At 36.8% G+C, this 21,712-nt stretch overlaps 1 protein-coding gene across 3 annotated transcripts in view; it reads right to left on the bottom strand.

The window, feature by feature from the left end:
- Positions 1-21,712, bottom strand: part of SATB2 (SATB homeobox 2) — a 153,605-nt gene that overhangs the window by 70,624 nt on the left and 61,269 nt on the right. For all 3 annotated transcript variants that reach the window (XM_060781127.2, XM_060781137.2, XM_060781117.2), the window contains exons 4-6: positions 13,472-13,598; positions 12,693-12,816; positions 4,977-5,079 (exon numbers count right to left, since the gene is read on the bottom strand). In XM_060781127.2, the coding sequence (XP_060637110.1) occupies positions 4,977-5,079; positions 12,693-12,816; positions 13,472-13,598 (354 nt within the window). The remainder of the gene's footprint in view (positions 1-4,976; positions 5,080-12,692; positions 12,817-13,471; positions 13,599-21,712) is intronic.

Below are 21,712 nucleotides of genomic sequence, written 5' to 3'. Positions count from 1 at the left end.
GGTGAGGAAAACATTTAATCACCAGAGTATAAAGAGACGGAAAAAAATATGATTTGAAACCAGACTTTCCCCTGAAATTTTTTTAAAGAAAACCTGATAACACTACAGTACATGTTGTTATACTACTAAAAGAAGTTATCTGGCGGTGAAGAAAAGCATGATCTCGTGAACTACAAAAGTAGAAGTCATGTAAAGAATCTTCATGCCATTCTGCAAGTTGATTATCTACGCCTCTTTCAGTACAAAGATTATGCTACAGTATTCTGGAGAACTCTCATCACTGCTTCAGAAATATTCAGAACCACACAAAGCATTTGAACAGATAGAAATGCCTCGCTATCTAAAAGTCAAGGAAAGCAAAATGGCCCTGAAATCAGCAAGCACTGAAAGGCCCCAGTTGTTTAAAAAAGGTGGGAGAGAAATATTGTTTCTTTCACCAGTTAGGGATTTTTAAAAATTGTTTACTGAAGACTAAAAAGGGCAGAATTGACTGAAATAAAAGTAAACAACCGGCATAGATACATCATCTTTCCTTGAACTGATAAAAAGGGTTTAGGTGTTATTGTAGTGAATTAATTGTATTTTGGACATATTAGGCATCTCCTTATTATAAGTACAGAAAATATTGACTTCAGTCATCTGCCCAGCTCATCATACAAATTCACCATACATATTTAACTCTTCTGTCATCTATTTAGTGGTTTACAATACTGTCTCAATTATATATTGGAATTCAGCAACATACACCTCCATAAGGTAGTATTTTTCTGCGTAATCTTGATACATGGAGCATAACAATAGCAGGAAGACAAGAAGATTGCATACATTATGAAGCCAATATTGACATTTACTTTTGACTAAAAATGTCTTAATAGATTTCAACTCCAGTAGATTTGTGCTAAAACTGTTCTATAACATGAATGGAAAAACCACTGAGGACCTCATCACATTAGGAAATACTCCATTTCTGAGAATGATTAAGAACAATTTCCAACAGGGTTCATCAGATAATGTTTACTGCATTCTGTCAAAATCCGTCTGCAAAATATTGCAGAAATTGAGGATTTCTAGATGATATTTTAATAGTAATATTTGAAATACTACAGAGCTGAAGCTCTGTTTTTGCATGTGATCAGGAAATCAGTATGTATCCTGTCAGCAATGATACAACGTCATAAGGTGGGGATGGAAACAGCTGCCATTTCTGTTTGGGATGCCAAAGAAAAACAATCTCCAGGATTAAGAAAATCAGAAAATGCTGCTTCATTTCATACACACACACACAAACACAAACACACACACACACACCGTATTTTCTGGCATATAAGACATCTGGGCGTATAAGACGACCCCCAACATTTCCAGTTAAAATATAGAGTTTGATATATATCGGATAAGACTACCCCTCTTCAAACACCAAATAAAAATTTTAAAAGCATCAGATTTGATTTCAATATTACTGTACTTCCTTCTCTGCCTCTCAGATCTCACACCTGCGCACCTGCACCGCTTCACTGCAGTCTTCAGGAGCAAGATCTGAGAGGCAAAGGAGGAGGTACGGTAATAGGATACAAGGGCAGGCCAGACAGGTAAAAGAGGTGTGTTTTTCTGGGCCCAGGGCCACTCTTATCTCTCTTTTCCATACCCCGGGCACCCCGGATGCTTGCAGCTTGCTCCACCCTTCACTTACACCTTCCTGGTGAGGCGCCCCTTCACCTCACCATCGGGACCACATTAAGTCCACGAATCCTGATGAATGGATTTTCTTCTACCATACTGGTACAGCGTCACCCTTAATGCTTTCATACAGTCGCTGCATACGGCAGGGATGCGGCCACTGCCATTTTTGAGCTCCCCCCACCATATGCGGCAACTACAGGTTCTTCAATCTGGATTGGAAATTTCAGCACCCACTCTATAAGATGACTCCCAGCGTATAAGATGACCCCAGACTTTTGTGAAAATTTTCTTGAATTAAAAAATAGTCTTATATGCCAGAAAATATGGTGTGTATGTTAACCAGGATCTGTGCAATTTTGTCCTCCATCTTATGTGTGTTGAAGCAACAGGCTTTTGCTTTTAACTATTATGGTTTCTCAGAAGGAGAAGCAGTGTTGTCAGAAGTTGTTGTGGCCTCTGCATTGCCTTGAGTTCAACCTCATAAATCTGAATGACTAATCACAGCAGTAGCATCAGTAGTTGCAGCAAAGGAATCTAATCAATCAATAATCTATCATTTAGAAATCCAATAACATTAGGTTCCTCAGAACTCTGTATTTTACATCAAAAAAATAGCAATCAGGTGAATGAATTTACTGTGCAGATGTGAGAATGTTTTCAAATTTCAAGAGAGCAGTAGTTTGAGACTTCGAGGCTATGTCACTGCACACATTTAGAATTTTTTAAAAAGGTCAAGGAGTGCCATAGGGAGTCTTCTAAATGGACTGGGAGGAGCTAACCTTCTGAGGTGTGATGGGACAATGTGCAGCATTTTCAGAATCATAGCATTTGGGTATGTATTCAGTCAGAAAAAATGACAGGATGCATACTGATAGAAAAGGAGTATTTCCTAATATGATGAGATCCTTAATTCCTCAAGCACTCTGTTTCATGTTAACCCAGCCCATGATAAAAATGGTGCAACATCCTCTTCCAATAACCATTCAGTTTGCCAAGGCCTGTCAAATCAAAAAAAGTTGTCACCCAGCACTGGAAGGAAACCACCAAGGAGCTTAAACTAGCACCTCAAAGAACATAGTTCAGAGCATGGGAACAGCCACTAAAAGACTTAACTTGCAAGGATCATGAGGGAGACAAAATATTCTTTCCCGAAGATCTCAAAACTTGGGTAAGCTCATAGAAAAAGGACACTGCATCAAATAACATGAATCTGAACCTTATGGAGCTCTATAGGTCACACCAGCTATTTCAATTGTGGCACATTAGTATAAGTACACTTCCTATAAGTAGCAGTCTTGTTAGTAGCAGTATTAGATGTAGTACTAACTGCCTAAATTTGCTAGGAACACTATGTCACAACAAAACAGATCTTTCTCCCAAGGTTGCAATAGAAAAATTAAGATAAGGCACTATTAGAAGAAAAGTAAAAAAGGAAGATTATTGTTGAAAATAGTCCTGCGAGGAAATTGCCTCATGTTGATTTTAATTTGCAACTGCACCCAAACATCTGTTAGAAACTTCCATGAATGTGCACAAGCAGCTAATCAACTTCCAAAACTCAAATGCAACTCACATAAAGACAAAGACTGCTGTGAGCTAAGTGAAAACTTTAAAATACTTCAAACCTAAATAGTTCTGCTGCATTTGGAATGAATTCCACAAACTATACACTGAACATGTTTATTTCAAGATCTCCTTGCATATAGCTTGTACATCTGTTGCTAATGATATCAAATTATTGATTGTTCAGTTTCTTATATTTGTTTAAATGTTAAGTATATGTTCTGAAACCTAATGCTTTCCTTGTTCCAGAGGGTTTTTAAAATTTTTGCTGTGCATTAGTCATATTTACTTTGATCTTTCACTATGTATAATTATTTTACTGTTTGTTTATTTCGATAGAGTAGGAGGAGAAAAGACTGACCAAAGAGATCTATATGTGGCAACTTGTAACAGAATCACATAGCTTATGTTTAGGAAATCATGGTTTTGATTAAGAAGGAACCAGTTAGTTCCCACTGCTTTATTAAAAGAGACATTAGTGAATAAATAAGAAACACATTTCACACAGAAGATTATGTTAAACTGGAATGCGAAAAAAATAATTTTGGAACCGTCTGTTTGCAAAAGTAAATTAAAATTGTTCTTTTGCTGTCATATTCAAGTTTTAGATATAAGTGTTAGTTCTTATAACATCAACTGAAGTGACCCTGAATCATTGATAGTTTTGCTGACCAGAATCACTATCCTCAACCCCTCTTTTAAAAAAAAACCTTAAGGAATGCATTGAGATTGAAGTTTACAAACAATCACTGCTCTCACATATGAAATAAATTTTGATTCATAAACATTAGGTTATGAAGTGGAAATGAAAATCATAAGAAAACTGAGAAGATGTGAAATTAAAAAATGCCAAAGTCATCCCTTTGAAATGATTTTATATGATGATAATGAAGTTCTGTATCTGTTTATTTTTCAAGCACAACTATACCTGTGCGATTTTTCCCATTGTTTTCACTCTATGTGTTAAGCCAATGAATCAACACCACTTGAACCATCTTAGAGCAGCTTGTGTTTATTCTGCATATACCTTAACCTCCTCTTCCTCCTTAAGTATAAGGAAATAGGCACACACAAGCATACAGCTTTCCCAGCAGCTATAAACGCACTATCTCTTTTACAGTATATACACTGTTACCAAGAAAAATCTTTGGGTTTAGATCCTTGACCTCTTGATTGAAATCAAAGTACCATTCTGCTTTCACTGCATTCATTAGTTTAACCATACTCATACTAACTAAAAAGGGGAAAAAAGAAAGCTTTAAAAACCAAATGCCGAGAGAAAAAAGGTTGTGGAATCCCATAATACAAACAAAATATGTGGTAATAGTAATGTCAATTCTGAGAACATCGCAGGGAGGGCTTTCTAGCATGTCTGAAGGTGCTATTCTACTATACAGGAAAAGCCATTGCTGTTTCTTTTGCAACAAGGAAGAGTGATCCAGGAGACGGCCTTGAAGCTCTGTCGTTCCTTTGATTCTTTTAAAGCTAAATGCATACAAATAAAAAGCACTTAGAAATATTATTTTGTTTACCTTGAGGCACAACATTTATAAAAAGGTTCAAACTCAAACCGGTACAGAGAGAAGACCTTTGCATCTAGAGAAATATTGTTGATATTGTATGTATAAACCGCCTTTTGTATAGCATTACTCAATCATTTTGAAATAATGACTTTCAAGCATTCAAGACTTGTTCACAGGCTTGGTATCAAATGATAATGAAAATCAGTTTACCTTTAATCTTCTTGTACTTTTTATACCATCTCCCAAACTCCTGGCACTTGGTTGTTGACACGTTGGCATAATATGTGCTATTTACAATGGATGATATCATACTCTGGAAGTACAGAGAGAGAGAGAACAAGTAAGTTACTATATAATCAAGTATCATTTATAGAGAAAGTAATATATAAGTTCAGACTCACAACTATTGTCTTTAAAAATAAAAGCACATACTAGTGAGGAGATCCCAACATTGTCATTTCAGATTAGATGGCATTACTTCCATTGTTCTTTGTGAGGAAAAGGCTTGTGTCCAGCTTACACTAATTTTTCACTTTAATCTATACTAGGTATTATAAAAATAATCATCTTACTAGAAGCTGTTTTACATTAGGAAATACAAAGGATGAGAGGAATTGTGATTTAGGAAGTGGGTCTGAAAGGTAAGAACAGATACTTCAGCATGCATAATCAAAATAAAGTTTTTCAGATGTGCTTGTTCTAACTGCAACAAAGACCACACCACCAAGAATCTGGGAATATTCATGCTACATGATGCAGAACAATAGTTAGGCAAACAAGTTAAAATATATATACTTTATAGAAACGTGCCATTAATCTTTGTGTGAAAATCCAAACAGGGAGACAAATCACAATGCTACTTTGAGTTGTAAAACTAAAAATATGAAACTACCATATGGATATGACAACCAGTGTTGAAATACTTTAAAAAATATGTTGAACCACTGGAAATAGTCTTTAGCTGCCAAAACCCATTTACCACCTAGCAAAAAATACACTTGCTTGAGTCAGATTTCACAAGACATATTTGATAAAGAGCACTGCTAGTCTGCTTTCATCTATTATTTTTAATTAATTTTAATTCTTTGAGAGCTTAATCATCAAAAATATCAACTCACCTAAAGCATGCACTGTTAGTGAGTATGTTGTGCCATATATTTAAAATGTATTCATATTTTCTTTAAAAAAAGAAAGTGGGAGCTATTTAGAGAGCCTGAGAACAGAGAACATATTGGCCTTAAACTATAAGGGATGCTGGAGGAAGAATTACGGTAGATTAACAATTCAATGTAACTTCCTTTATCTTTTCAACAAAATCTCAGTGTTCATAATACAGGCAAATCTTTAAACACCCATAAAGGCTTGCTTGTAAATTCTAATTTTCATAGAGTAATATTGAAATATTATTTTCTCTTAAGAGCTAAATGTTATAAAATGAAATGAAACAAAATCCCAATTCCACAAAACACTTTATTGGGCCAAGAGAGGAACAAAATACATCATGCCTTTTGGTTGGTCCAATGCAGGTATGAATACTTCCCTCTAGGTCCCTTCTATTCTCAAAGCAACTTTAACCTCTGAGGCTTTTTGAACATCTAGCTGAAATCTTCATAGCTGTCATGCCTGCCACATGACCTTGGAGGTGTCTATGGACAACGCCGGCTCTTCAGCTTAGAAATGGAGATGAGCACCACACCCCAGAGTCAGACATGACTGGACTTAATGTCAGGGGACAACCAACCAAACTACTATTGTTACTCTTTTACAGGGTGTGCTTAATGCTATTCAATCTTTCACAGTGTGTGCTTAACATGGTTCAACACGAAAAACAAATTAGACCTAAAAGTTATTGCTTTAGTTAATTTTGGGTTGTTGTAGGTTTTTCAGGCTGTATGACCATGTTCCAGAAGCATTCTGTCCTGACGTTTCACCTGCATCTATGGGCAGGCATCCTTAGAGGTTGTGAGGTCTCTGAGGATGCCTGTCATAGATGTAGGTGAAAGGTCAGCAGAGAATGCTTCTGGAACATGGCCATACAGCCCGAAAAACCTACAACAACCCAGTGATTTCAGCCATGGAAGCCTTCAACAATAGATTAGTTAATTTTGTTCACTGTCCAAGTACCTGTGATGACCAAAAAACAGTTGAAAATGTCAAAGTACTCAATTTCATATGGTTTATTGATAGTAAAAGATGTATTAATAAAAGGCAAAGCCACTGATAAGACAACTGTTCTGATGGGTCAGTGCGTGCAGTGTAACATTGGCATCCATGTCTATTTACAAGCCCAGTTGGGAGGGGGGGGTGAGTGGAGGGTGGAGCCAGCCAATGAGCTTAAACTACTGGGTTAAACCTATTGGCTGGCAGGACCTGAGTAGAATACTTGATGTGAATCAATGCCTTTCCAGCCTCTCTGTCTGTCTCTCTCTCTCCAGCCTCTCAGATACAGTATATACACTACTTATAATTGAATCTCCAAAAAAGCTGAAACGTAAAATACTTCCGGTCCCAAACATTTTGGATAAGGGAGGCTCAACTTTTATATTTCCCTGAAGGAGAAATTGACATATAAATGGAACTCTGAAAAAATCAAGACAGATGGCATATTTGGGAAATGAGGCATCTTTTTATGGGTGAACAAAAACAGGACTTTCATACCTCTTTTACGATGTTAATTTTTGTTTTGTAAAGACAATGCTATCACATAACACTTGACAACTGTATAACAGACATATGTTGCAATCCCAGCTAGAATAGATCCATTGAGTTAATTGTCAAATGGAGCTTCAATCCTGCTCATTCAATGGGCCTACCTTAGATGGCATTAACAACAAGATTTAGTCCTAACAATGAAAAGTCACCAGACATATCAGTAAACTTCTAAAGACAAAGGTCACAAGGGTTGTACCTTTCATGCACTAAGGCAAATATGTTAGTATCTCATTATAGATATCATTCAGTGAGGAAAGAGGGACAACTATATTTTGTGGCTCAGCTAGCTGGGAGTCAGCTGCATTAAGATCACTACTGACCAAAAGGTCATGAGTTCGAAGCCAGCCAGGGTTGGAGTGTGCTTCCGACCAATTTGTGTACCTTGTTGTCAACCTTTGCAACCCAAGACAGTTGCATCTGTCAAGTAGAAAATTTAGGTACCGCTTATGTGGGGAGGCTAATTTCACTAAATTTTACGACACCATAAAAATCTCCAGCAAGCATGCAAAGAATGAGGAAGTACTTTATCAGTGTCACAAATGGACGGTGAAGCGACAGCTCCCCTGGTGGCCAGAATCCCCCCATGAAAAAGGTGGAATGTTAAATAGCATCTGTGTGTCTGTCTATATATGTTGTGTGCCTATGGCATCGAATGTTTGCCATGTATATGTACATTGTAATATGCCCTGAGTCCCCTGCAGGGTGAGAAGGGCAGATTATAAATACTGTAAATAAATAATAATAAATAAATTGTATTATATTCTTAATCTAAAAAGTTGTGATACTTAACTAAACCATTGTAGCTACCAGATCTATTATGGGTACAATATAGAAAATGTGATTCATTGAAACATAGCAATGAACTGTAGTACAAATATCATAACTCTCATGGTCAGGGTCCGATGGTTTATGGTAAGCTACATCCTGGTGCTTCCCCAGAAAATGGTATCATTTGCCTTCCTACAACTCCTGCTCTGTGAACTTAAAAAATCCTCTAAAGGATTTGTCCTTGAGTACTGTGCAAGAGACAGAGGTAAGGAATAGTCCCAATTACACAAATCCTGGAGACCAATGCACACCATTGGACCTGTATGGGGTGATTGTTGTCTTCTTTCCTTCCAAAGACAAATACATCACAAATTGGAAAGTCACATTGTTTTGGTAGGCAACTGAAGATTTAAATAATAGTATTCTCTCTCTCTCTCTCTCTCTCTCTCTCTCTCTATATATATATATATATATATATATATATATATTAGCGGAGGCTTGATGCTAAAAAGTGGCATCTAGGGGGTGAGTCCCCATCCACTTTTTAGCATCAAGCCCCTGCTAATAGTATACTACTTAAATAGTAGTATTTCCCACCATACTACTGAAATTGCCACTTCCTAAAATCTTTTGAATAAATCCCAAAGAATGCATGCCCACTACATGTTAGTTATGTAAAAAGAGAAAGGGAAAGCTAATTTTCACTCTTGCATCACCTATTTCAGTGATTATCACTTTGATTTTAGACGAGGCGTGTCCATTCATTCAACCCCAGAAACAGAAGAGGTTCATCAGAATAAATATGCAAATGATGGAAAAGAAGATAATGCCCAGATTTTGAGGATTTGTTGTCTAGAAAAGAGTAGACAACCAATATTTCAAGAGAAAATCAGAACAGTGCTAGAATCATATGAGTTGGTGGTGATGATGATGATAGAATAGACATGTGTTACATTTTAAAATATGTGTTTAATAGTTTATTGTAGCAAACAAGATTGGTGTCTTTTGTGTCCTACTTTCATTTCCAACTAAACACCAAAGCATGGATTATATCAGCTACTACTATTTTAAGCTCATATAGCCAAGGCCATTGCTTTTTATGCAATGCATATCACATAAATGTAGAAGGTATAGATAGCATCATGGCTATGACTTTGTAGAATTTAGCCTCTTGACATTTATCTACAGTGTAAGTGGATATTAATTGAGAAGGGTAAAGGGATAACAATCTTTGAAAGAACCACTGGATGCTGAAATGTTTACAATATAGAACAGAGTGGTTCAGTTATTTAAGCGACTGAAGGAAAGTATGTTTATGATAAACAAAGTAGAAGGTAGCAATATTCTAAATGAGGCAACAGTGAACATGCATTGGATGGAGAAGAAGCTAGAGAAGAAAAGGGTTTCTTTCTAAAGCCCCTTCCACACAGCTGTATAAAATCCACAGTGAACTGAGTTATATGGCAGTGTGGATTCAGATAACCCAGGGTCCTTCCACACAGCCATATAACCCAGAATATCCAGGCAGAAAAAAATCCCACAATATCTGCTTTGAATTGGACTATCTGAGTCCACACTGCCATATAGTCCAGTTCAAATCAGATGATGTGGTATTTTTTAAGCTGTGTGGAAGGAGCCTGAGTCTTCAGTCAATGTCAATCCTACTCATAATGCATTTCCCAACTCTTCAGTTGTGTGGAAGGAGCCCCATTTCAAAACAGATATTATGGTTTATCTACCTTGATATTCTGGGTTATATGGCTGTGTGGAAGGACCCTAAATCACGGTGAACAACAGTGATATCCACTCTCTACATTAACTTCTACACTGGAGTAAAACATACTGTGTGTGATGCTAATATTCCGAACACAGAGGTGGGTAGTCTCAAAATGACGACTGCTCAATTGCATTCATCTTAGAACTCTCAATAAGAGTGTATGTATGAGCACAATACTTTAATATATAAACAGATATGCATAGAGAAATCAGTAAATGCCTACACAAATACAGGGAAACATAGACATGAAGCAAAAAAAATCCCATGTAACTTAATGTGAAAATTATTGTAAAGACTTTACAGGAGGCTGTGATATACCATGTGTACACCACCAGTTTTTAAAATGCAAATACAGACTACAGCCTAAATGAAAACTGTTACCCCCCAATAAAGCACAGCCACTGAATCCATATGACTAATATCAGTGTTCACTTGATAGGATCACACTGATTCAATAGGTCTGTTCTAGTTGGGACTAACTGCTAGATTTATGTAAGTAAAGGATGATGTATACAATCAGTGGTCATTACTATTTCATGCTAATTAGTAACTTTGGTTTGAAAGTGATGGATAGCCTCAGTCTCTCATCTATATCAGAGAGATATGACTCTGGACCCTTCTACACTAAACTAAATCCTGGGAGGAACTGTGTTATTTAAACCGGGATTTAGTCTCCATACCCTCCTACAACCCCTGGATTTCCCGGGGGGGGGGGTGGCCCAGGAGGGAATCCAGCCCCCTATTTCCCACTCAAAAACTTATGTGAGGATCCTGCCAGCTCAATTCAGTTTTACCTGAGGCATCATTTGGACACCTCAGATAAAACCGAAACAGGTCCCACATTTTGGGCCTGTCTGGAAGGGCTCTCAGATGGGAGTATAACCCTATTTCCTCATGGCTGTCATTTCATATTTTAATAATAATTTTAATAACAGCCAAAATTATGTGTTTGTTTGTTTATATCCTGTGCTCTAGCCTTTGATTTCAGGAATCTCTTGGATTTTGAAACTGTTTAAAAATTAAAACAATGAAAATAATTTGAACACACCTATAAGCATATTAAGCAATGTTATGAATTAAAACAGGCTTAAAATTAAAACACTTCAAACCTATATGCATTTTGGAAAAGACCAACATGTTTAAAAGCTATTAAAATCTCAAAAGAAGATAAAGGTGTGAATGTTGAGGCAAATTCCAGTTAAAATTCCAATTAAAAGTAAACTAATTCCACCAATCAAACCCTAACTTCCCCTTCTACATACAAGAATACCACATCAGTATGAATGTTTACATTTAGTTTTTTACTTTCTTGCCATTAAGAGAGAGAAAGGGGAATATAACTGAATTAAATAGGCTCCATGATATTAATAGCATACTGTTATCCAAACAAGAGCCTTTTGGTGCATTAAAAACCTCTCTAAAGATATCTCATTCAGGAACAGGTCCACAACTTGAGAAGCACTGGATTCAACAATCAGAGACTGCTCAACAGCCTTCAGGCTTCACTGCCATCTCTATTAGTATTCAGTGTATGATACCACCTCAAATAACTTCAGAAAAGTTGTTGGTTTAAAGGAAGCTACTAGCCCTTCCCAATTCTGTGTTACAGTCAATAGAAAGAATTCAATATGCCAGAATGAATGCAAAATTATTATGTACAGCACAGCTTTGTCTAGTCACAAGTTAACTACTGCAGCATACATCTTTGTTTACAATTAAAACAAAAAGTATTTACGTTAAGCAGATCAGAATAAAATGCCTACATTAAAGGTACTCTAGTAATGTGGTGCATTGTTTCAAAACCTATTTTAATTTTTAAGCACTGTATACTTGATAATTTGCAGATTGATTAATTTAGCTCCACTTGGAAACTACTCATTCATTATTTTGCAATTTTACATCTTGCATCTTTGAACACAGTATGTACAATTTCAGTCAATTTAGACTGCTTGTGCTTAAAAAGCTAGTCAAGTAAATAATAAGTGGGAAGAAAAGCGAAAGGAAAAACAGGCAACACATGTTTCAGAACCTCACATGGGGTATGTCCACACAACAAGGGGGAGAGAAATTATCCTTTCCATTTATCCTCTTGTCATTCTTTGTCATCTGTCTATGGCTTTCTCAGTTTATGCAAATGGATTTTCTTTCTTCTTTTTAAAGATGTTCTACCTCTTTCAAACTTAGGTTTTATACACTGTATTACTTTAGGATACCAATGTACCTGTCCGAACATATCTTCCCCTACGAACCAGCTCGGAGACTAAGATCATCCGGAGAGGCCCTGCTCTCGGTCCCACCTTCATCACAACAGATCAGCCCCCTCCCTATTAGCCTTCAGGAGGAGAGTCAAAATCTGGCTCTGGGAGCAAGCTTTCAAAAAATAAGGCAGTGCAGTAATCTTAATGTGGAATTATATGCAATTGATCATGGAATGGCTTTAGACCTTGAACTCTGGATGGCATGTTTTAACCTTGAATGTATTTTAATAATGTTTATTACGTTGTAATTTTAATCCAAACCATTTTAGTTTGAATTTTGTATGTTTGAGGCACTGTGTAGATGCCATTTGTAAGTCGCTGTGAGGCCTCCCTGGGGTAGAGAAAGATGGGATATAAATAAGGTATATAAATAAATAAATGAGCACCTCTTCCACTGACAGAAACACTAACCTGGGACAGAGGACATTCTTTGGCTAATGTGCTCTGATTCATCTCTTTGAGCAACTCCTTTAAGGCGTTGCGGACTGTGGCATGGTTCCACTGCTCTGCTGGCAAGTCTTCTAGCTTTGAACAACTGTTAAAACACAGAACAGAAGAATAAACAGATGGAAAGCATCACCTGCAAGGTTAGCTGGTCATTATTTAAGAGCTATAAAGCTCCATGAAGCCAAACACAATTTAGAATCCCATGCTTCTTCCTACTTGCGATGTAGCAATTTCTTCCACCTACCATACTGAACACAATAGGACTTAAATACAGTGACTTAAATGTGGGTCTACAGCCTAAATGGAGGAATCAATTGTTGTATTGCCTTCTGCTGATGTTGTACCCCAGTAAATACCAACAGAAGGACCCGGTCGTCAAGACTCCAAATCTTCGCTCTTAATTTCTGGATAAGTTGTAAAAAAAAACTACTAAAGTGTTTATTTTGTAAAAATGTAACATTTTAAGGATTTTATCAAGCTTTTTAGGAGCTAGTCAGTATGGAAAGTTTTCTTTTAAATCTCTTTCAGTGACTAACAGTACTTGTCTGAACTACAAACATCATGTTGAGATAAAATATTGGCCACAAAGGGCTGCCAATGGGCTCTTCCTGTATTTTAACATTTTCCATTTCAACAAAAGCTCTGAAATTAATGAAGACAGGATGTGTAAATCTCAGTAGTAATGCTGTGATCGGTAGAGCAGCTCAGAGACTAGAGAAGGGCAGATGTTCAGGAATACCCACCTTTGTAATTGAATTTTCAATGTCACAACATGATAGACATCTTGCAACATGTCGGCTACTGTAGCATCAGGAACATCTGTCATATAACTGAGTGGAAGAGGATTCCACTTGCCAAGTTTGATTATACCTGGAAAAAATTAATGGAACAAATGAATTTATAAGTACATATATCTGTCATTAGATGATCTGTTCAATGAACAAGACTTTCAATAGAGTATACAAATTTTCTATTGATAGTTGTATACAGAGTTACAGCTCAATACATCTTTCCTACACAGTTTAAAGGGCCTAAAAAGTAAGCAAGCTTCAGACAAGATACAAACCTAAATTCACATCCTCTAAATTCTTCAGAAATATGAATTCAATTTTGTACTAAAGAAAATCACAGGAAAATAGCCAGTACTCCTATACCTAGTCAGAGCAATGGTCTGTCTGACAGTAGCCATCTACCTATAGTTGCAAAGCATCACAGATATAGTCGTTCCCTAACATCCTTTATATTAGAAGTCAATATCTAATACTGGCAAAGTGAATACTTAACTAGTCTATTTTCAAATTAGCCATTTACATTTAATATAATTAATAACAATGAAGGTAGAATTTTAATTACAGTTGTAACTTAAGAAGATATAATGGAATTGATCTTTCTGTAGTATAAATGCAATGTTTAGTTGCCTTTATACATCTGAATGCATTTACGTTCTTCCGTGTGAATAATCTACACACACAGGGGAATGCTTTGGAAATATGTATTAATGTGCTGATTTCCAATCCACACCTGCAATGTTTCATTAATGATCTTACCCATTTATTTAACTTTCTTTCTGGGAGTGTGTGTGTGTATGTGTGTGTGATGAACTACTTGAGAAACCGCAAGTTGCTTCTGGTGTAAGAGAATTGGCCATCTGCAAGGACGTTTCCAAGGGAATGCTCAAATGTTTGATGTTTTACCATCCTTATGGGAGGCTTCTCTCATGTCCCCACATGAGGAGGGGGAGCTCCCTCTGGAGCTGACATCTCCCTGGATTGGAACCGCTAACCTGTTGATCAGTAGTCCTGCTGGCACAAGAACTTAACCCATTGCACCACCAGGATCTTGTGGGAGTGTGGCCATGGAGTAGAAGAATCTAGTTACAAAGTGTTGTGTTGTGTGATTGTCATTTTCTCCTGGAGAAAATGCATCTGGAACATGGCCATATAGCCCAGAAGAATCACAGCAACCCAGTGATTCCAACCATGAAAGTCTTTGACAACACAATTCAGCATAGTTTGTGTCAGCCACAAAAATGAAGTTTCTGGAATGTAACAATGACTTTCAAAGTAAGGATCGCACAACTAAACAGGAAATAATGCTTTCAAATCAGTTTTTTTTTTCAAATTTTGTAATATGCTGTAGGATTCAAAATGGGAAGGTTAACTGCATCCAAAATAGTAACTTTCTTCTTTGGATTCCTTGGAACTATAATTATTTTTAAATACGTTTGAAACTCCATGTTCCACAGTTTTGGTAAATTATGCTATTATGCCCATATACATATCTAGAAATACACAGATTAAGTAACATCTCATTTTCAGCACCACAAAGAGTTTTCAAATAAATGATTTTTTTTACATTCTCTTTGGGAAGAATCTTAACATTGATTTTGTATATGTCCGAAGATAGTTCAGTTTTCCGTATATCTGAAATGACTGAACAGAATATACAGCATTCTTCTGCAAGTCTCAGTTTCCCAAGTCCTAATGCAAACTTAAGGAATAAGCATCTATGGTAATTTCAGTTTTGTTTGGCATCACTTGAATTGAGATTGCAATGCAATAAAAACACTAAAAAGCTTGTCTTTTAGGACAGGGCTTGACAGAGAGGAGCTCAGAGAGGAGCATTGCCCTCTCTGAAAAGTTAGCACATTAAATCAACTTAGGCAATGGGCTTTGTAGAAAAAGTGCATTTGATGAAGTGCCAAGTCAGTTTATTTTTTAATCAAACAAAAATAATTTCTCCTATTCCCCTGGCTTTATTTGTTGAAATTCTGGAAATTTTCTTTGGCCCCTTCCACACAGCTGTATAAAATCCACACTGAACTGGATTATATGGCAATGTGGACTCCGATAACCCAGTTCAAAGCCAATATTGTGGGTTATCTGCCTTGATATTCTGGGTTATATGGCTGCGTGGAAGGGCCCTTAGTGATTACTTATCCTACTATGAGAAATATTTGCTATATAATAGCCAATATTCTGTGTTGATCCTCTCCTTTCCTTTGTGAAAGTGCTAAAACAAATTTGTTACCACTTATTGCTTATTTTTTTAAGGTTACTTTGTTCCATTTTCTGAAATATTCTGTTTATTATAAAAACAATGACCACCAAGCAGCAGAATTTTAGCTCCATTGGTGGTACATTTTAAAAATAATCATAGGAAGCAATTTTACAACTACCTATGGAGATGAAGAGTAAAGATGTAGTTGCATATGATTTTGAGCCAAATCAAGTCTGAAGGATTTACTAAAAGAATTGTTGAAAACCAAGTTGAATCAAAAAGCACTAGACGAAAAATGAGAAACAGATCAAAATTGAAAAATAGCTCTGCATAATGAAGCAGATGAAAAGGAACAGAGGCTTTAGGCAAAATTGACAACGCTATGACACCCAGGAGTGAATGAGACTACCAGCAAAAAGCTTATGTAATCGCTCCAAAAGGTTCTGAACAATCTCTGTGTAAATGCAGCTCACCCATCTGTGTGAGTCTCAGGGACAATGGAAAACATATATATGAGCTATAGTATCCTTCAGTAGGATTTGATTGTCAGAGAGCTATAGAAGTGCTTCTTAATTGTTCTAATAGCAGGTTGTTTAAAAATGCTGTAAAAGTCTCATAAATCTACAGCACTTTTCAAAGTCACCTGGCTTCTTATATTTATGTACAGAAGATACTATTGTAATTCAAATATAAATAATGTGTCCCATGTGGAGTCTCTATACTGATGATATTATGCAAAATGCTTGTCTTTTAAGTTGGTAAAAGGAAATTCTATCACAATAAGTTAAGCAATGATAGGACTGAAGCAATCCTGGGCAACTGAATTTTAAGAACTAGAGGATGTTTCAGGAAGCATATTGGAGACATAATGCAAAATGCAGGAAAATTTGTTGTACCAGTGATCAGGTAAATTTCTTGCTGTTTATAAATGAACAAGACATTGTCTTGGCTAAAAGTACAAAAACACAGGTGTTATGATAATGTTCAGTGCTCTTGCACATCAACACCTGGGCAAGTTTTCTTCGTTACAATACTGTAGATGTGCACTATTATTGCTAGCGTGATGGGATTAGTTATGGGTGAACTTCCTTTAGCTCACTTTGGTTTTCAGACTTGTAATCCACTGTTTTGTGGAGCAATTACTTGTACCTGGAGACAGAGGATTCATTCTGCCTTAAGAAGAAAAAATACAAGAGAGGTCTCTGAAATTATTACAATTTAGTTAAGATAAATCTAAGACAAAAACTTTTGTATGACATGAGATGATACAGGGCCTTCAGATATTAAGACAATTTTGTATATTAACAAAATTTTCAGAGCTAGATCATTTCCCTGCAATAGGTGTTTTGCCTACAACTCCCAGAAATCCCAGCCAGTTTACCAGCAGTTAGGATTTCTGGGAGTTGAAGGCCAAAACATCTGGGGACCCACAGGTTGAGAACCACTGAGCTAGGGTGATCTTTTTCTGAATAATGACCCAAAATTCCAGCTAATGCCAAAAAATACATATTTTAGGCTGACAAACAGGATACTCAGTTTGGTTTCTTGGTATGTGTGTCTTAAGTTTCTATTGCCTTTGCTGCTGAAGATCACCAATGTTTTATAGATTATAGCCTTTGACTATAATCAAAGGAGCCACGGTGGCGCAAAGGGTTCAACCCTTATGCTGCCTAATTGCTGACCTGAAGGTTGGCAGAACTACTGACCCGAAGGTCAGCAGTTCAAATCCACTAGACGGGAGGAGCTCCTGTCTATCAAGCTCCAGCTCTTGCCAACCCAGGAATTCAAAAACATGCAAATGTGAGTAAATAGGTACCACTTTGGCCAAAAAAGGCAAAGAGAAGCTCCAAACAATCTTGCCAGCCTCACAACTAGTAGGTGACAATGCAGGCTCCTCAGCTTGAAAATGGAGAAAGCACCTCTCCAGAGCCAGAGATGAGCACCCCCCTCCAAGAAGTCGAAAATGAAAGGATACGCCTCTGCCTTTGTTTGTGTTTGTGTGTCTCATTTTATTTTATTACAAAGACACTGGATATTTGCTTATGTTTGTAATTGATGTAATCTGCTCCGAGTCCCCTAGGGGAGAAGGGCAGAATATAAATAAAGTGGTTATTATTATTATTATTATTATTATTATTATTTTAGATAATGAAAAACTATGGAAAACCTTAAACAAGAAGTGTTACAAAATTTTATTTTCCTGATGCGTAAACTATATATTGCACCTGTTAGGAGACAATATGGACAAAAATAATGGTATTTGATCATACAAAGAATACGACTGGGAAAGGCGACCATGAAAGAACGAAATAAAATTCAAAATGCAAATAGTAATTCCAATTGTTAAAGGTGGATGTGTAGATTCAACAGTGAAGAAAGATGATAGTGGGGGGAGGGGGGCAACTCAACTAAAATCTCATGATAGAGGTGAGTTCTATGGATATCATAAGCTGCTGGAAAGACATACAATTAGATTCAAGAGCACATCAAGCTGATTTGTCCCCAGAAGCAAAAACTGAAGCTATTGCACTTTGGACATATCACGAGACCATATGTCTTATAGGAAAAGACAACAATCATTTGTAAATTGGAGGCAATAGCAAAAATAAAATAAAAAAAACACTGGAGCTGACTCAAAACAAGAAAGCCAGAACCTCAAGTCTGTAAGACCTGAGCAAAGGTTGTTAATCATGGGATCTTTCAGAGGTTTTTCATTCACAGGGTTGTCACAAGTAAAAGCTGTTTTGACGGCACAAAGCAACTATAATAAAGGTGTATTGGATCATAATTCCCATTATTTTCAGGCATCCTGGCCATCTATTGGTTGATATACTGGATGGTACCAGCTCCTCCAAAGTGCTTTGTAATAAAGGTTATGGTTGTTTGTGTACTTAAATTGTTACAATAAAAATGAACCCACTCCCACATTCAACATATATATATCTTGGTTTCACTGCAATACTTTAGCAGATAAAAAACCCATCTGAAAACCCATGAACAAATAATACATTCACCTCATGTATGAAACACTGCAAATGATCAACAGAAAGGTGACTTTCATTAATGAAATAAATGTTCACATCCATACTTTTAGCTTTCCTGGAATGGGGTCTGTTTGGGGGTTTTTTCATAATTAAATAGTTGGTTCCAACTGTATCATTGGGTAGACAAAGAAAATATCAAATCTCAGTTCAGCTATTAAAAAGACTTTCTATACTGATTTCTTTTTCTATGGACTTTTTCCTTTTTGCTAACTGAAACTGGCCACAGTGCCCACAATGAAAAATACCTTCAGTTCAAGGATTGTTGGCTGCTTGAAGTAGTGGTTAAAAGGCAAGACACTTCCCAAATTTTCTCTATTGAAATATTACAGTAAACTACCATTAATTAAAAAAATAGAGAAGGAGTCCATGCAGAAAGGAGAATAGAATTGGGCCAGTAGATGCTGAAAAGAATATTTCCAATGACATTTGAAATGTCCAATTACACCAGAAATAGAAATGTAGAGAAATCAGGTGAAAGTGCCAAAACCTTCAAGCAAAAACTGCATCAATCATATTAAATTCAAAAGCTAGAAACTTGATCATATACCACTTAAAATGGGAAGGGAAAAGAAATCAGAAGTACTACATGTATGCAATCCTGATTTCTTCTCCTTTTCTATTCTAAACCATGGTAAAGATCCTTCAGAAGACTGGGGAGAGGGCAATCCCCCTACAGCTCTAGAGAACTGGCTCTAGAGAAATTGATGAGTGTGGGGGGGGGGGGTTGGGGGGTGATGCTGAACATTGTTTTCACCCTGCCAGCCCAAGCAAAATGCTCTTCTGTCTGAAGCTTCCAAGAGAAAGAAATAACCCAAAACAGAGGGATGTCCTAATATACCTCCCCCGCCTACAATATCAAAAAAAAAGACTGATAGAACTATGTGTCCATGGATCTATGATAAGTAAAAAATATCAATTTTCTTTTTCTGGACTATAACTCCCAATATTGCTAGTTAGCATGACTAGGGGATAACTTTTGCAAGCCTTCACATAACATGTCATATGATTCTGGACTAGTAACCAAGGAGCTGAATTGACAGGCTGCCAAGTAAGGCCCCTTCTAGACTGCCATATAATCCACTTCAAAGCAGATAATCTGGATTATATACGGCTGTGTAGAAGGGGCCTAAGTTAACTGACCAACTAAGGGTAAAATTATACTGGCTGATAAATGTGGGATTAGTCTAGCCCCTGAAACTGTTACATGCACGCACACATGAATCTGCTCTAGTGGCATGTTGGAGTCTACACGATCCAGCTAGGCTGAAACCTCATGGATCTTACTGAACCATCACATCCATGTCCATGTTGCTGTTGCCACTCCCAGATGGCCACAGAGCTATATGTCATAAGTGCTCTATGCTGCCATCAGCAGAGGTGCCCACACAACCTGAAAGACAGAGACGAACTCCCCACCTGCTTCCTGGTTGCACCTCTCAGCAGACCTCAGCACAAGGTAACATCTGGTAACCAGGAACGCTGCAGCTGTCTGAGGAGGCAATGTTGCTGATACAAACACAATCAGTTCCCTTTCCCCTTCACTGAGGAGTAAAAAGTATGGCAACAATGCCCTGTCGACAATGGACTGGACCAAACCAAACTCAATCCTTCTGCCCACACTTCTTCAAAGCCATGAGGTTTTGCCAAAGTTTCAAGAAGACTCTGGGGCATCTCCCAACTTTTCCCAATGCAGAGCTAAACCAGATCTATTTTGCCCTGCAATTCTCACCATAAGTGAGAATGCAAGTGGGATGATGTATTACATTTACAATTTATAAAAGGTGAACCATCATTTCCATATGGGTAAACATTTAATTGTGTGCTGCCTTTTTTCCTCAGCTGTACAATACACAGTATATGATGTCATTTCATATAAATATACCAAATGGTGTGATGTAACTTTATATACAAATTTTGTATTTTGTTGCATGCAGATTAGTTTCATGTAATAGATGCTACTTTGCATTTGGGAAATATTATAACAAGCCTCCAAACTCAAATTAAATTATTTTTATATTAGCATTAAGAGACTAGTGGTCTATGAATGATTAGACCACAAATTTTTAAAAAAACTCTCTAGAGCTGATTATTTGAGGAAGTTATTTAATTTCAAGCTTTGTCTCCTTCATAGAACAGACAATATGACTGTCTAGATATGAAGGCAACAAACTAATATTTCATAATTCATTCATTCAATTTCCTAGACATACAAAGCAAGATGCCAGGAAAACAACTGTCTTCCTTAATATTTTGATTTAAATCTAGCAAACGATATTTGCTAATAAAACTCTTTCCACTAGTTGATTTGGGAAGCTGTGATCTCTCTTCCCAGAGTGACCATCTTGTCCTACCAAAGCAGACTCAGAAGGGATGAGAAAAGTTCCAGAACAGGCACAAGGAGAGAGAGAGGAAAGGAGAGGAAAAGGCTGCTGTGCTAGGAGTGCAACACTCATGCAATGTCAGATCTGGATCATAGCTCTCCAAGAACTTGATATTTTTCAGATTAAAGTGTTTTTTTAAAAAAAATAATTGCTTTTTAGTAGCTAAATTAAATAACTAAAACTCCATAATAATCACAAATTTAAAATATCAAATTTGTCCTATTAAGCTGGATTTTCAGCCAACTCTTGTAACCGTTTGTCAGTATCTTTAAGAACATATTCTGAACTAAATATTCAACTACTTAGAAGACTCATCTGAAGTGTAAGCCTCTAATAAACTGAAGACACAAATTTATTTGGAACTACATTTTTACAATAATTATTTGGCACTGCACACCCATGTGTGTGTGCCTTTCCAGAATAGGAAACTCCAGCAACATGTCCCAGAAGCACTTTATAAGAGATTAAGATTGTCAGCACATTGCACTTATCCAAAAATCCTTATATGTCACTCAGCATACTCAGCACTTTTTAATCTGTACCCATTACATTTGGCCCG

The sequence above is a fragment of the Anolis sagrei genome, chromosome 1 (genome assembly GCF_037176765.1).
Source record: "Anolis sagrei isolate rAnoSag1 chromosome 1, rAnoSag1.mat, whole genome shotgun sequence".
In the NCBI taxonomy this organism is placed as follows: Eukaryota; Metazoa; Chordata; class Lepidosauria; order Squamata; family Dactyloidae; genus Anolis; species Anolis sagrei.
Note: the sequence above shows the minus strand (reverse complement) of the source record. Positions and strands in the feature narration are given on the sequence as shown.